This window comes from Silene latifolia, chromosome 3, assembly GCF_048544455.1.
Source record: "Silene latifolia isolate original U9 population chromosome 3, ASM4854445v1, whole genome shotgun sequence".
Classification (NCBI taxonomy): domain Eukaryota; kingdom Viridiplantae; phylum Streptophyta; class Magnoliopsida; order Caryophyllales; family Caryophyllaceae; genus Silene; species Silene latifolia.
In genome coordinates, this window is record NC_133528.1 from 38,496,469 (window position 1) to 38,513,704 (window position 17,236).

Sequence of the window (17,236 nt, forward strand, 5' to 3'; positions counted from 1 at the left end):
CTGCCACTACGCCTGCTGCCACTACCACGTCTCTTTCTTCGAAGTCGGCAGCTCGCACTTTTAAGTAGAATTACTGAGTTAATTTGCCGAGGATGGGAATTCTGCGTTTTAGTCTGGTTGAGAAATCATATCCTATAGAATAGCAGGAAAAGCAGCATTTAAAAAAGGATTTGAACTTTTTCATTTTCTCGAGGATTTTCTTGCCAAGTATCCGCGTGGGATCATGTATTCTTAGGGCTGTTCTGGATGGAAAGTCTCTCCTTGATGAGCCTGCATGTCTCATTTTCTTACTTCTTCCTGGATTCTAATTCATTCACTTCAAGGCTGGTTCAAAAACAAATTAGATGGAAAAAATAGAGAGTCCGCTGATGAATTTACCGAGGTATCTAAAAAAAATACCTTGTTTTGACTACCTTAACAATTCACTCATTTTTAAAAAGAGAGAGAGAACTAAAATAAAGAGGAAAAATAATCACACTTTCTTATAATAGAAATCGCCTGTTACAGAGTACTATTTATACATTAGTAACAAACGAAAGGTTTATTTAAAATGGAGAAGAACTACTATACTCATTGAATGATATTTTGTACTCCTTTCGTTTTGGTCATTTGTTTACCTTTGGTTTTGACACAAAGACCCGAGAAAGAAAAGATGGTCATTTATTAAATGACAAGTAGTAGATCAAACTGAGTCTGTATAATTAAATTGCTCATTGAAAACATTTCTAAAATAAAAAAGATAAATAATTAATTGAGACACCCAAAAATAGGTAAATAAGTAAACGAAGTAGAGGAAGTAGTGTAATACTCCGTACACAAATAGGATCTTATAATCTGTTGTACAATAGCATTGTACAACAGGCTCATATATTACATATTAAATTATTTAAGCCCAATACAAAAAAAAAAGTTCTACACATCTCCTTTTTCCCTCATTCTGATTTCTCTCCAGTTGACAAACCCTCCTCTTTCTCTTCTCTAAATTTCTCTTAAACGACAGTCGACATACCTCTCTTATCCGTAATTCTGATTCTAATATGGTGAAAGGGAAGCAATTGACAACATAATCAAGGAGGAAAAAGGCATCTAACAATATTTTGGTAAACGAAAAGCAATTTACATCATCATCATCGAGAAGGAAAAAAGTATCTAACAATACTTTGATGCAAATTTCTACACCAATCATACGAATTATTATTAGAAGAATACAAGACGGGAAAAATACGAGCTATTAAGATAAGAATACGAGCTAATGTAGAACGAATACGAGTTTAAAAGAATCACGAACTTAAAAATACGAGCACATATGAATACGAGCTATTAATATAAGAATACGAACTAATGTAAAAAGAATACGAGTTTAAAAGGATCATGAGCTTAAAAATACGAGCACATAAAAATACGAGCTTAAAAGGATCAAGAATTTTAAAATACGAGCACATAAGAATATGAGTTATAAAGATAAGAATACGAGTTAATGTAAAAAGAACACGAGTTTCAACTATTTTCATGCATTAGAAATTTTGGATAAAAAAATTCCTTCTTCACGAGTCACGTCATATGATTTGTTCCGCATAGTCAATTAATTGTAATAATTTAAGGGAGAATATGATTCATTAACTGGATGATGGAGGAAGATGGAGAGAAGTTAGAAAAATATGGAAGCAATCAGAGAGAAAAAGGGAATTGGGATTGAAAATTGGATTACCTTATTTTATTTTTTTTTCTTTTGCAAAAGTATCTTTAAAAAGATTAAAATAACCTTAAAGGCATATTTGTGATGGGAGTAATCATTAAAGGATTAATAAGAGCTAAAATAAGAAGAAATTGGAGGAGATTGGTGCTTTTTGGTGGTTGTGTATGGTGAAAAGAGGAGGTGAGGGAGGAATCATTACCTTTATATGAAGGTAATTATTACTTGGAAGGGGAGGTGGGTAACAATTACTCCCTTAATAGAGGGAATATTACACTATATTTTCCCATTTCCATCCATTTCTATCTCCAACCCATCCCTTTTCTCCATTTTTTAGTTCATTTTATCTATATTACTCCCTTAATTATTACTCCCTTAATAATTAGTCCATTTTCGTAAAAGTAAGTCTATGGTAAGAGTAAAACACTCTTATCCTATAAAGCCCATTTGTTTATGCCATGTCAGTGAAAAAACACTTCCCCACCTTTTTTAAAGATCAAATTGATGATGATTTATTATTGTTTCCTTTGCAAAATTAAGCTAGTAAAATTGCGAGCTAGATTGATGACTTGTATAAGGAAGTCGCGCGTATCTCCAAAACTCATCATTATAAAGGTTACTTTATAATGATGAGTTTTGGAGATATGCGCGACTTCCTTATAGATGTACCAAAAAAAATAGAGGTTACTTTGATGATATTTTACTTACTTATATGATTATATTAGGTAGAATTTCGCGCTCTGTGCGGCCTGTTTTAAAATTTTATAATTATATTTGAAAAAAAAATAATATAATTCATATATAACATATATGACATTTAAAATTTTTAGTTATCAATAAAATTATATTATTTTTTCTCAAATTTATTTTAAGTTTAACTTCAATGTTTTAAATAAAATATGTACAATTTTAATTGAAATTAATAACTGATAATTAATTATGCATGATCAACGTTTTATAAATAAATTTGTGACTGATGAAATATCATATTAATTAAAATAAATTTATTCGAATAATGCAACAATCAACATTAAGTTCTCAAGTTAAATCATTTCACGATCCGTTATGTTCCAAATCAATTAATATTTGTTCAAAATGATGTGAATGTAATTTTATGTAATTTTTAATTACGTATGATATTTATGTATCAAACATATATAGTCCAAACTCAACTTATTCAATTGTTTTGATTGTGTCTTGCATGTGCTATGTGTCAAACATATTACAAATCTATAAGAAATTTGTACTTTTTTTTAAACAACTATATATAATGATGGTTAAGAGTTTACCTGTATATAGGTTGGTACTTTCTAAAATATTATTTTTTGAGTTTAACTACAAAGTAATTTAAGGCTAACATATAAAATATTTAACTAAAAGTAATATTTAGTTAGTCATAATCAATATTTTATACTTGACGTATACATATTTAATTGAAAATATTAATGAAAAAGTGTAATGTGTTTTCTACTTTTTCATGTTGTTTATAATACTATACACAAAAACTCCAGAGAGACGGTCTCCCAATAGCGTTATTGAGAGACCTCTCACATGATGGGATGAGGGACCCACTCTTTTTTCTCCTATTATGTCTCACACTAAATTAGTGGAAGACGGTCTCTCATGAGAACTACTGCTATACTATATTACTTAATAATCATTACTTTTGTTTTGATTATTTAAATGCACTCGTTATCACTGTATACATACATACTCGTTATCACACTATTTAAACCTATCAAAATCTCATATGTATTCAATTTATCGCAATATAATTTTTTTTTCATTCTAAGACTACTTATCTCTTAGTAGTTTTCTTTAATTTTTATTTTTAATAAATACAATGATTTTTCCAAATATATTTTTCTTAATGGATTTAATGGTCTACGTTTTATAACTTTCTCAAAATATTTTTTTAAGTACATGTAAAACATTGTAAGACACTCACTTTAATCATCTCTACATATCAAAATATTTCAATAAATGTAATGAAAATTATACTCCAATGAAATCATTTTTCGTAATGAACGTTATTATTTACATTTTAGAATTTTTATCAAAATAAGTTTTTAATAAATTTTGAATCAAATCGCCTTAATTATTTAATATAATTTTATAATAATATTTATTAAACTATAATTAATACTTTGCTGAAATTGATGTAACATTTATTATGTTTATATTTAATATTTAGCTGTAAATAATACTTGTATTTAATACTGGATTGACACGTGTCGCATCCACAACGCTTCAACTCAGTTTTATATATATATATATATATATATATATATATATATATATATAGCTACGCACTTAGGTAATTTTTTTTCACAAATTCTTGTTTACAATACAACCGTTATAAATATAATATAAATAATTATAATAAGAGTGTAAAATTATCCAAATTAACACATTTTTTAGGGGTGATGGACTGATGGTGCATGTCACCCCTTTATCGTAACTTGCCACAGTTATACATAGGAGCGGACCCAGGGGTGGGCACAGCACCCAACATGCGGACCCTTGGTTGGCGGATTTTTTTTTTGTTTTGTTTTTTTTTTGAAGCTGACATGAAAACAGAAACTAATACGATTTAAGTGTAAAGAGAATCAATAGTGGAATAGTAGTCTTGTGGATAAAACCATCTAAATTTATTAAAAGGATAGGGGTTCAATTCCCCACTGCACCCTTTTGTTTTACTTTTTGTCTTTTGGGCTCTTTGATATTCGGACCTTATGTTTGATACCCGTCATCAATTTTGTAATTTAGATTGTTAATCTGTAGTTCTTTTAGATAAAAAAAATTTATGAACATTTTTTTTTTGATTCATTGTCGTCTATTTATGATATTGTATTGTGAATTTTGATTATTTGCTAATTCATTTAGTATCCTTAATTTTCGGTTCATTGAGTCCTAATTTAGAAAATTTCAATTAGAATTTTGGAGACCTAATTTTAGATTTATTACAGAGTTATAATCTTAATTTTTTATATTTATAGTATTATGTTTCATGTATGATTAATGAAAAAATAAGTTATCAGTTTGAGTTTTGTTATTTTTCGACTGTTCTTCTGAATTTGAATAGAGTAGCTCATGAGTTAACGCATTTGAGTCCTTGGACACCGTAGGTAGGCGGTTTCGGTCGGAGGATTTCCCTCCAAACATTGTTTGTTTTTCCGAGATTGACTTGAAATATATGCTCTAAACCCGCTTTGGGTTATTTAGAAGAAAAAACAAATACAAAAACTTAGATTAATGATGACGTATTAAAGCATTTTTAGGGCATGATATTGTTGAGTGGCTTTAAATCTTTAGTACTATATATGTATTAGTAAAAAAAAAAGTTGGCATGATGTTTATTACGTAGTAATGTAAATGTAGTATGTAATGACGGCGGCGAAGTTTAGTTATTAATCATTTTGCAATGTTGTTCGATTTTTTTCCATCAATTGTGCACTCCCATCCATAAACTTTTGGGTCCGTCACTGGTTATATAACTTATATATATAAGACTAATTGTTTTTTTTTTATGGCGCTCCTATCCCAATTGAAGTACTTTTGAATTAGATTTAAGTTGCTTTCAATTCGGCCATCAAATTTTGTCTTTTCTATCATTAAGGATGGCAAATAGCAATGTTGTTGGGACTAAGAGAGAAGATTAGAGTTGGCCTATGAAGGAAGAGGATGATGAATAATATTCCGTAGAGATGTGAGGAAGGAAAGTTAGGAAAGAGAAAGTGAGATCAAGAGTGATTTATTTATTTTATTACTCCCTCTATTTTTTTATATATGACGTTTTACATTTACGAGGTAAGTTTTTGACTTTAATATTTACAAAAATATATTTGTTCAAAAAATATAAAAATGGTACCATTAAATTCCTTACGAAAAACTCTTTCATATGAATATACATATCATAATATTTCGTCTTATATTTTAAGAGATATTGAAGAGAGAAGGGAGTATCTCGAAATGTGAGAAAGTCATATATAAAAAAAATAGATGGAGTATATTTTAATTCAGTTTTTTTTTTTTTTTTTTTTTTTTTTTTTTTTTTGCAAAACTAATCATTTTTTTATGGTACTCCTAATTTAAGTACTTTTAAATTAGATTTAACTAACTTTCAATTCGGTCATCAAATTCCATCTTCTCTATCATTAAGGGTGGCAAATAGCGATGTCGTTAGGACTAAGAGAGAAAATAGAGTTGGCAATGAAGGAAGAAAATGACGAATTGTACTCTGTAGATGTGAGGAAGGAAAAGTTAGGAAACAGAAAGTGAGATCTAGAGTGATCTAGAGTGATCTTTTTTGTAAGACTAATTATTTTTGTATGGTACTCCTAATTTAAATACTTTTGAATTAGATTTAAGTTACTTTCAACTTGGTCATCAAATTTTATCTTCTCTATCATTAAGGGTGGCAAATAGCGATCTTGTTGGGGACTAAGATAGAAAATTAGAGTTGGCTAATGAAGGAAGAGAATGATGAATGGTACACCGTAGATGTGAGGAAGGAAAGTTAGGAAACAGAAAGTGAGATTGAGATTGAGATTGAGATTGATTTATTTTATTTTATTTTTTCATTTCAGATTTTTTTTTATGAGTGATATTTACGCGAAAAATATTTCCATTATTTTGTTATCAAAATCACAATTTGGGTTTATTATATCATTCGAAGATTCAAAAAGTCACAATTGATTTTGAACCAAGTGTTATTTAACTACGTGGCATATAACTAAATCTGTCAAACGGGTCGAGTGGGTAGATTACATGCTCGGTCATTTTGAATTCCGGTAAAATATGGGTTAGGCGTTTCGAGTTCATACGAGTCAATACGAGTTTCAGGACGGGTTAAGGTCAAATATAGTTGAATTAACGTCTTTTTAAAAATATTTTTTTATTCTTTATTATAAATATGTTACTATTTTTAAATACCTAGCTCCCCTTGGTAGGTGGGAGTTTCCACATGAATTGAAGTTCCTATATTCAACCAAACAACATTTATATAATTTTTCATAATTATTTGTCTAATAGTAATGATATTAGTAAGAAATCTAAGAATACACATTTTTTGTTTATATTCAAAATCGTATCGGTATCCAAAGTATTGATCAAATGCTACACGACATGACAATCACTACTAAATTTATATGACAATCATTTTATATAACAATGTTTTAAAACAAATGTAAACATATTTGATCTCAAAATTCGAAAGTCAATACACACTACATATTGTGTATTTTGAGGATTATACTTAAATACAAATTTCAATAAATTTACCTATTTACAGGGTCAGGTCACATGTCTTACGGGTCTTGACTTTAAATATACGAGTTGTTATCGGGTCGGGTTGTTTCAAATTTGGATTCAAAAAAGGGGTTATTTTTGGATGGATTTCAATCAATTTTTTGAGTCGGGTCATTTTTCACAAGTCCATCTAATATCCATATAAATGGTAATAAAGCTGCTCTAGAATATTATATAAGAGATCATAATGGTAAAGTTTTTTGTTGGGAGCAAAAAAGTGCGGATCTAATAGTATTCTTGTTAATGAAGCTCTCGCTTTAAAAAAAAAAGACATTTTAGCAGCTAAATTCTTAGAAATCTCGAAATTAATTGTAGAAGGTGATAATTTATGAGTTATCAACTCAATCGGTAGTACTTGGGAAATTTCTAGTATTATCAAGAATGCAAAAGTAGATCTTCGGTTCTTTGATGAAGCGATAATTAAACATTACTTTCGTGAAACCAACAAAATTGCCGAATTTATAGTTTTGATTGGACATTCATGTCCAACTCTTTCGAGGTGGTTTGAAAGCCAATGACTTCAACTTACCTCTATCATTCGAAAGAATAAGATAGGTTGGTTCCACCTTAAAAAAATCAATCTAATTTTATTACCTAATAAAAAAAAATCTAATACGCACATGAAACCCTCGATAATGAACAAACTAAAGGATAACATTATTACAGAATTGTAACCAAAAAAAAAACATTATTACAGAATTGCAGCACATTGCCATTCTCGCTTGACAAAACCTGTACTATGGTCTACGAACACAAAAATTGTCCTAGTTTTTTTTTTGGTAAAAACATATAATTGAATATCAAAATACTTGTTTATTAATATTTATCAATAAAATATTGATAATTAATGAATTTAGTATTATTGTATGAACATATTTTTACAACTTACACGAAATTAGGATTTTACGATATCAGTTTATAAAAATATATATTAATATTTTTACTATGAAATCGGATCGTAGGATCGCAGAATCGTATTATGATCCTACCTCTAGAAATTTTCAAATTAGTAGGATCGTAAGATTCTACAATCATTATAGAATCGTAGGATCTAGGAGCGGTCAAACATTTTTGGATCGTAAAATCGTTGAATCGAATAGGAATTCTGACAACAATGGTCCTACTGTATCACTGCCTGCATCTGATGATTTTTACGTGACTTTAGTTTTGAATATGAACGAACACCATTAAAATGTTTAGCCCAGATTGAACAAAGAGTGTACTTGTACAGTTGTACCTTCATTTGCTGATCAATTCAAATACTGGAATTTCGACATATATGTAATTTAAACTATATGAACCCAGGACAGATAGAGATGCATAGGAAAATGCATTTTCATGAATAAATACTATTAGATCATACAACTTCACCTCTGTATTCTGTACATCATTCCGCATTTCTGCTTAAGCGCCTATTACAAATTCACAAAAAATTTCTGTTCATCCATGGTCGCACAAAACCTTAAATGCTCAAGTCCGCCTTCATAAAACCCGACAATACAACATCTAAACGGGTTAAGAGAAACAACTTTCACTCTTCATCAGCCCACATACATATATACACGCACATACGAATTTACAGGCTCGAAATCAGCGGTTGGCATAAAAAGAGGCCCTCCAAACAGAATCTGAAGTAATTTTTTCCCAGTTCAAAGAGGGTCAGGCTAAGATTTGAAAGTCCATGGATCCTTAGTCTCCAGATATTTTATACCGCGCCAAAGAAATATCTCAGCTAGGATCATGAAACCCTATATTTTCCACGGCACCAACAGTCTTAGCTGAACGCCGCTTGTTCATAGCCTGCATTAGCGCTCGCTGAAGCAATTGGGTACGGATATCCATGAAAGTACGGATCTTGCTAAGCTTCTTATGGCCCGCCCAGCCCAAACCCTTCACGGAAAACCCAGAACGTTTTTCATTGCGCTTGAAAGGTGTGTTAATCTGAGGACAAAACCTCGAACATCCTTCAGATTTCAGTTCATTTTGTGGCAAAGAGTAGTCGATATCGGAGTAACCGTTTATACTGGAAGAGCTTTCTGAAACAGAACCTTCATTGTTTGGCAAATGTCCTGCAACCAAATAGAAAGATTACTTTTAAGGTCCCAAATGCATTCCAAATTTATTAAATACTCCATCCATTCCATTTATATGACCCTTATTAGACATTAACAGTCTTAACTTTGATTTATATTTTCTCACAATATACAATGACTATCATACATGACGAATATTACATTGCATCTCTAGATATATTTGGAGTAAGCACTGGTCAAAGTATATATGATTTGACCATCAAAGCGTAATGGATAAAACCCAAATGAAGTGGAGGTAGTATATTGTACGACTAACCCAAATGTTGTCGTGAAAAATCGAACTCACATATCCGTTTCCCATTATGGGTTGGTTACTCACTTGGTCTTGAGAATTTTGGCGCAAGAATGGCCTTGTGCATGGATCCAAAATACTTCCCTCGTCCCAAAATATTTGGCCACTTTGAGATTTGTGACTCACAAGTCACAAGCCACAATCAAAAGTGTATCTCATAGAGACCAAACCTTTTGTGACGAAAAGGAACCGCAGAAAAGAATAGGACTATCCAATATTGTGAAACGGTTTTAGATATACCTTGGTGCAAACTATGGAAGTTGTACAAGGAAGTCGGATCATCAGGTAATGGCTCTTCAGATGGGTTTGGAATACTCGAAAGAGAGTCATGAGAAGGGGAACAAGAACACAAGTAGGGAGGGCCATTTTCGTCATCATCAAAGTTGAAGCTGTGGTGCTGAAGGCTTTTGGGTGAATTCACAGTCTTCCATTCCGGAACTAAAGAGGAAAGTTCCTCCTCAATCATTTCCGCAATCCCCTGTGGCTCCCAGTCAGTTATATCCAGCTCCTTGACCATCTCCACTGCAACATCCATCGGATTGTCTTTAACAATGTCAAATGGAAAGCGAACTTTTCCGACACATCCTATATGTTGAGCATAAAGAGAACCGTCAGAAACAAGAAAGTAAATTTAATACTACACTTTAAAGTAAATCAAGAATATGATAGATTTGTCAGTCTATACTTCATATGCCAAGAACGGCAATTACCCAAAGTGTCACTGTGTCAGGCTCCTACCTATCGCAATACTTAACGAGTTGCTACATACGCAAAGCTTTGAACCGGTTGACTAGTTGACTACTACTTCCTAGTTTTCGGTTTACTACTACTTCTAGAGTGTGTTTGGGTACAAAAATAGGAGGAAGATGGAGGGGAGTGGGGGAGAGCAAGTGAGGGAGGGAGCAAGGGAAGGACTGAGTTTTCCTTCCAAATCTGTATTCTTTCCTCTCTCCCCCTCCCTTGCCTCCACACCAAACAATCCCCCAATCCTGGCCCGCCTGTTGACTACTCAACAACACAAGAACCACACACGTTCATTAAGTCATGGAGAGGGCTTAAGTGTGTCACGGTTCAACAGAGGTTATGTGTTAGTGGAAAAGCATATTGTGGCATACCATCCTTATCAGAAATCTGGACTTCGAGAACAAGTGTGTTATCTTCTGGATTAACAGTTCCAGTGATTGTCATGTATGTGCTCTTAATCCCAGAGCCAAAGAAAGAAGACATTTCCCTAGTCCCCTGTTTTGGAGAGTATACAGGACGAGGGGTCCTAGTAACTGGCATTGCATCATCATCAACGGCCAGGAACGGGTCGAACAACAGCTCACGGGCTGATTGCCTTGTCGAAGCATCCTCCAAGCATTTTGCCACAAACTGTCGTGCTTCTGCATTTTGGATGCGGTAAAAGGCTTCGGGCTTTTTTCTCTAACATGTTCAAGCGATAAGATAGGTCAAATGACTGGAAGAACACAACAAGAACTCAGAGGCAACACAAATTCTCATATGAGACAGTTAATGCCATCTTTAGCACTGATTGTAACCATTTATCATCAACAGTTACCCTTTTACTTAATGACCCCTTTTATATCAAGTGATCATTAATGTAAGTGACCAATTTAGTTTCAGTTGTAACAGTCTTCGATCTAGTTATTATAGGACTGCCTCAAAGGAGACAAGAGGTAAAGGCGTGAAAGAAACTTACCCCTGTTACTTTCTTATAGATTTGGGCCGAGTTTGAACATTCACTATAGGGATACTCAGAAGTAAGCATCTCTAGCACACACATTCCAAACGAATATACATCCACAAGCTCATTATATTCTTCTTCGTACAATTCTGGTGCCATGAATTCTGGAGTTCCTGAAAAAATGCCGTAAAAGTCCGCTAAATTATTCACAAAATTGTGTGCCTTTGAAATGAACTATTTTTTCTGGTTCAAAAGCTTTAAAATATATCCTCCAAACAGCCAAGAGGAAAGCTGCTCTATAGTAAGCTGTGAAGCAGGTTATTCTTACGCTTACCATGGGGCGAAAGGGCCACTATGTAAAAGACAACTACTATGAAACTCTGTTCCCAGTAAAAGAAATAGTCAAAATCATCCAAACCCCCCTTTATCTATTAGTAATACGTATAGCAATCATCGATAACATGTTATTTCTCTGTTGGAGTTTTGCGGCGATTGATTACGGTTTTTGACTGAGTACAATCATCGATTTCATGTTGTTATGTCCATTGTGCAGTCATTAATTAAGCAAATTCATTTTGTCCACTATGCCGCCATTAATTAAGCAAATAGTGACACATTGTCTTACAATTTTTATTTGATAGTGGAGAACCTCACAAATAATATTAATAATTTTTCTATACAAGTAAATTACTTTTATGAATTAAGAAATTAGGATCCATCCTTCGAGTACTTGAGTAATTAGATTAAGTTTTAGGAAAAACGTTTGATATTAAAGTGAGTATGTGTTTGGCCAAGATTAAAAAAGTGTTTTTGTTTTCAAAACTAGAAGTTGTGTCAAATACCCAGTTTTTAAAAAATAGAAGCAGTTTTTCTAAAACTCAAATCCACTTTTTCACCCCAAAAAACAGAAACATCAAATTGATGCTTTTGTTTCTGTTTCTTCCAAAACCAACAACTATAAACTTCCAACTTTGTTTAGGTAAGTTATTATTTCAAGGCATGACGTAACATTATCGTAAATTATTTTTCTCAAATTAACTTAATAAACAAAATTTATGAACTTTTATGTTACTTGTAACATTATAAAACCGTACAATAAAATACTTATAGTCTAGTATTATAAAAATGGGTAATAATTAAAAAATATAACAAGTATCATGAAAAGATTAAGAAAAAACATAAAAAAGGTCACATTCTTTTATGCATAAATTGGATTCACAATAAATTATACTGTACTAAGTACAGTAACTATTGTGCGCCACCATCGTATGGAGCGAGACTGCGAGAGATACAAAGTGAGCATTTTACGATAAATAGTTTTATGTTAAAAAGTGACCGCTAATAAAAATTAGTCACTTGATAAAAAAATAAAACATTGTTATTTTTTAACATAAAATGGCGACTTTTTAAGCAGTCGTACTATACAATGGTCTTATAGTATAATTTACAATATAGTATATTCCGTACCTATTTTGTATAAATCATCGCAGATTAAGGCCTTGTTTGGATACAATTTCGGGAAGGAAAGGGAGGGAAGTAAGGACTAAGGAGGGGAGGGAAAATGGATGAGGCATGTTTGATACAATTTCCCTCCAAGTGATTCCAATGTTGAAGAGATTTTTAATTTGCCTTAGAGGAGGAAAAACTGATCTTTTCTCATCTTATTTGTTAACCAAAAAATTTTGAATCCCTCCTTTCCCTCCCCTTCCTTTCCCTCCAACTCATCTCATCCAAACAAGGCCTAAAACTTTAGAGGACTGCAGGCAAAAAGAGAAGAGTAATAGAAAAGGATCAGATTTGTTTGAGAGAGTCTTTTGTGAAACACATCTTCACTAAGATGCTATAAACGTGTTACTTATCCAAATACCCTATAAAATAACTACCTTTCATAGGGTAATAGGGGAAATAAAATGGGATTTTACAACAAAACACCCTTTGCTCGTTTTAAAGTCCTCTTTAAAAAGATTATTCAATTTGCTTAGTTACGAGACTGTCATTCTATATTTCAGTTTAATTGAATTAATTGTTCGATTTTAAAACTAAAAGTAACATAATGAACAAGTCTACATAAACGCAAAAGCCAAAAGAGATGAGAAGGAAAAACCTATAACACTGTGGGCATGCCGTGAACCACGGAGGATGGCCGCTAGCCCCAGGTCACCGATCTTCACTTGTCCCAGATGACCATTAACAAAAATGTTGTCACATTTGATATCTCTATGAATCACAGGAGGGTCAAGGCTATGCAGATGTGCAAGACCTCGAAGAATTTGGCGGGCCCAATTTTTGATAGCTCGAATATCTACTTCTTTAAATTTCTGCCTATATCTGGTAAGAGAAAGCATTGGTTAATGCAAAATGGATGATGCAGAGTTGGTTAGTCTAAATTTAGCAAGCCTAATCCCTGCATTCAGTACAAAGTCTTGTACTCTTGTGCTAGAAGGTTACAAGTTTTGCTTGTTGTTCCATCTCACTTTTTTTGTGTTGAGGGATCATGTCAACTGTCAGACCGCATGTTATTTACGATATACCCGTTAAAAAAGTTAAATAAGAAGTTTTTTTACAGGAATGTTTGAGACTTTGGGTAAATAACATGCAATTTTACAGTAACTTAGTGAAAAACCGCCTCGTGGAGCTAAATAGTAAATCTCAAATGAGTAACCCTCATTCTACGATATATTTTATGATAAAACACAAATGAACAAAATAGTTATTACTCTCTTAAAGTGCCGGAGGTCAACATTTCAGTAATGAAGTTGAAAGTTCTCTGATCAGTATCTATCCAGGAGTTGTACAACCGTATGATAGACTCGTGACTAAGGTTCTTTAGCAGATGAACCTCTGAGTACAGTCTTTGCAGTTGATCTGGACAGCCGAGCATATTATTAAGCATCACCTGATTCCACGCAACCTCCATCCCAAGCACCTCATCAAAGGCTTTATATACCGTCTTCACGGCTCCTTTGCCCAAAAGTTCGTTAAACTGTCAGAGATGGGCACAAAACTACCAAATTTTTTAGACTGCACAAATAATTCCCAAGAATATATATAATGCAAGGTAACAAACAATGAGGTCAATGACTATACACATAACTCCACTTGTCATGCCTAAAAGATACAGCAATAAGAACACTCAATGACGAATCTGCAATCAAAGAAAAGGAAGTAACCAATATAGGGGAAGTGAGAACTAGAAAGCTTCAAACAATTTCTACAGCAAAGACAAAAGCTGGTGACTAAAAACAAAGTATCCAAGTCTTCATATGATAACATGAGAACTTCGAGCGACAGGTAAGAAGTCGATCTAGTTTAACTAAAGATCTCAAGATTGATTAAGAATACAACAATTCTAGTTATATTACAACTCAAGATGGAGAGCTCAGCAGACCAGGCTCGAATCCAGTCTAAAACAGATGGTGAAAAAAAACACAAGTTGTTTTCATATGAAGATGAAAGTCTAAAACTGGACACTGAATATAAAAATGAAATATCACTAACACATGTCAAAAGAAAAAATGTGTACGTTTTAGCAAGAAGCACTTTGCAATAGTACAAGGATTGTGAAAAAATAGTTCCTACTAAAATGGCAAAAGTCCATTACTCCGTAAGTAAGAAGCATTTCCTAAAAGCCACAGCAGTCTGTAGGTCAGCAAAAAAAGAGTTAACTGAGCCCCTCCTATGCTTAAACTCATATTTGACGTCATTCAGGCAAATACCTTTTACTGACTCAAGTGCTCAAGGTACTAACAACATTTGTTGATAAGATAAAAAGCAATTGACACTTGGAGTAAGTATGGGATACACCTGAAGGGCCGAAGGGGACACATGGAGGAACGTGATGTCAAGGGAGAGAAGAAAATACATAAATTTTAGTCGATAAGGGATCCCTACTAAATGATGCCGATCAGTGGAGAGGAGAATGGAAAACACTGGGTGATCTAAAGCGAGTTGAATCCCTTTATCTACGCTACTTGGTAGTAAAAGGAAAATCACAAATGATCAAGCACTTCCCAAACTCAATATTTTTAACAAACACGAAATGTCCAAACTCCATTAAACCTTTACACTTTCCATTGTAGATAACCAAGTGAAACATTTTGAAACTTAAATGGTCCATTCATAATGAAATTGGCACACATTTCTAACATTAATATCAATATAGTTGCAGACTTGCAGATAATTTAGTTTTGCAGGTCCGAGAATATTTGAGAACACAAGAAAAACATATCAACTTAGAGCAAACATTGCAATTTCTTCATTGGGATGCTTCTGAAACATCATCCATAAAACCACAACCACTGCCCAGAAGTGGTTGACTTGAGGCACTAATAATTCCCATAATCTAATACGAATACATACATCAATTTCAAGGTCTTGATTAATCGAAAAAGTCATATCATTATCTTCTAATAAATCAATATAAAACTAGTAAATCAGCAACTTGAAACTTGGCGCATGCCCAATGACACTCTTTACACATCGTTACAAAATTACGTCGAAGATCTCTGAAAGCAACTTGTAACGCTGGTCCTGACATACATGTGCATAACCATGGTACCATACTACCACCCACTCTATGTCATCATCTTAGTTCTTAAAGTCAAGACATTACAAAAATTCAAACGCATGCCAAATAACCAAACAAATATCGTCCAGGATATTTTCATTGTTCCCTTACGTCCTCGACTTAAAGAGTGCAAGTCAATTTTGAGACCTACATACAACAAACAATCACAGTCCACAACACTATACGGAGTACTATTCTACATAACAATCACAGTCCACCACTCCCTTAGTCCCTATACGACTACTCCATCCAAACTGACTGAGACCACACGAACATACAATTATGAAAAATTCCCAAAATCACGACCATACGAGTCGACGAGTAATTACCAACTAGCATGACCGTAAAGTCAAGATAACAAACTATTGTTTCATTCCAACAACCAAATTCAGCCACAACCATTAACATCATCATTGACAAAACTACTACATCAACAATTGAATTAACCAAACCAAAAGGAATCACCAATAACAAACAATTGAGTGATAAACTAACAGCACCACAATCAAAGTACAGACAATCAAGTGTCTACGGGAAGGGGGTAGGAGATACAAAGAGGCTGTTTCTGAACGACGAAAATTGCATAAACTTACACGTCCATAGCGGCCAGAAGGATCCATTTCAGCATAAGACATGATGGAATTAACTCCAGTATGAGTCCTAACCCTCTTCATCTTCTCCATAACTTAATACCAAACAACAATAAACACAAACAATTGCAAACTAATTCCTTAAAACTACTGTTACAAGTACAATCTTCGTTGTTGTATGTATGTATAAACACTATAAAAACCTGGATTCTCCTTCATGATTTTCATAAGAGAAAGCACCAAACCACAACCAAAATAATCTACAATAATTAATCTTAAGCAAAATCCAAGTCATTTTAACAACAGAACGAAGATACTCGTGATTTTGAGTGATTAAATCAACAAAAGCCATTAATTAACCAAAATAAAAACATAAAAAAGACACAACTTTGTTGTTGTATGGAGTAAATAAGAACAACCCAAGTGATTAAAGTAGAAAACTTTGTCAAAAATGTAAGAATTTAAGGATCAGAAACGAAAAAGGTTTGGTGGGTCAATGCTAAAAAGAGGTAAAAATGCAAGAAAAGTAGGTGAAAATAGTTGGAATTCTGTATTTAAAAAACCTGTGACCTCGTTTAAAGAGTACCATTTGTGTACTAATGAACAAGGTTCAATTTAGAAGATGAACACAAAAATAAAGTTGTGGTTTTTTGAGGGATTTTTTGAGGAAATTGGAAAATTGGGAAGAAATGTTCTGTGGGTTGAAACTGAAGTTGTTGTTGCAGGAAGGTGTATAAAATCTGTAAAAGTAGTAGTGGAATACTCGGACTAGTACGAGTATGTTGAAAACGGCAGGTTGTGGGCTTGTGGCGTGGCAGGTGATTGATGATTTGGCATTTTTTGTGGGGCTGCCTTGCTTAAATTTAGATTTTGAGGCTTGACTTTTGGTTCCTCCTACCTTCAAACCAAACGGTTAATAACAGACCTATTTGGTGAACAGCGGATTATACGCATCACAAAATCTTATTATAAACGGCAATTATCCATCTATAATTAAAGACGGG

At 33.0% G+C, this 17,236-nt stretch overlaps 1 protein-coding gene across 1 annotated transcript; it reads right to left on the reverse strand.

Moving 5' to 3' along the window:
* Positions 1-8,320: 8,320 nt before the first annotated feature.
* On the reverse strand, positions 8,321-16,985 carry LOC141647555 (putative serine/threonine-protein kinase WNK5). The gene is made up of 7 exons (XM_074455783.1): positions 16,236-16,985; positions 13,793-14,058; positions 13,180-13,403; positions 11,091-11,248; positions 10,504-10,813; positions 9,629-9,973; positions 8,321-9,072 (listed from the first exon to the last, which is right to left on the reverse strand). The coding sequence occupies exons 1-7, from the start codon at positions 16,323-16,325 to the stop codon at positions 8,732-8,734; spliced, it is 1,734 nt and encodes a 577-aa protein (XP_074311884.1). The 5' UTR covers positions 16,326-16,985; the 3' UTR covers positions 8,321-8,731.
* Between the last annotated feature and the right edge of the window lie 251 nt (positions 16,986-17,236).

Excerpts from the sequence above, each read along its gene's own strand:
- LOC141647555 (XM_074455783.1), bottom strand. The coding sequence starts at position 16,325 with ATGGAGAAGATGAAGAGGGTTAGGACTCATACTGGAGTTAATTCCATC. Across the intron at positions 11,249-13,179 it reads GCATGCCCACAGTGTTATAG|GAACTCCAGAATTCATGGCA; the intron begins GTTTTTCCTTCT and ends GCATTTTTTCAG. Across the intron at positions 10,814-11,090 it reads TCTATAAGAAAGTAACAGGG|AGAAAAAAGCCCGAAGCCTT; the intron begins GTAAGTTTCTTT and ends TGAACATGTTAG.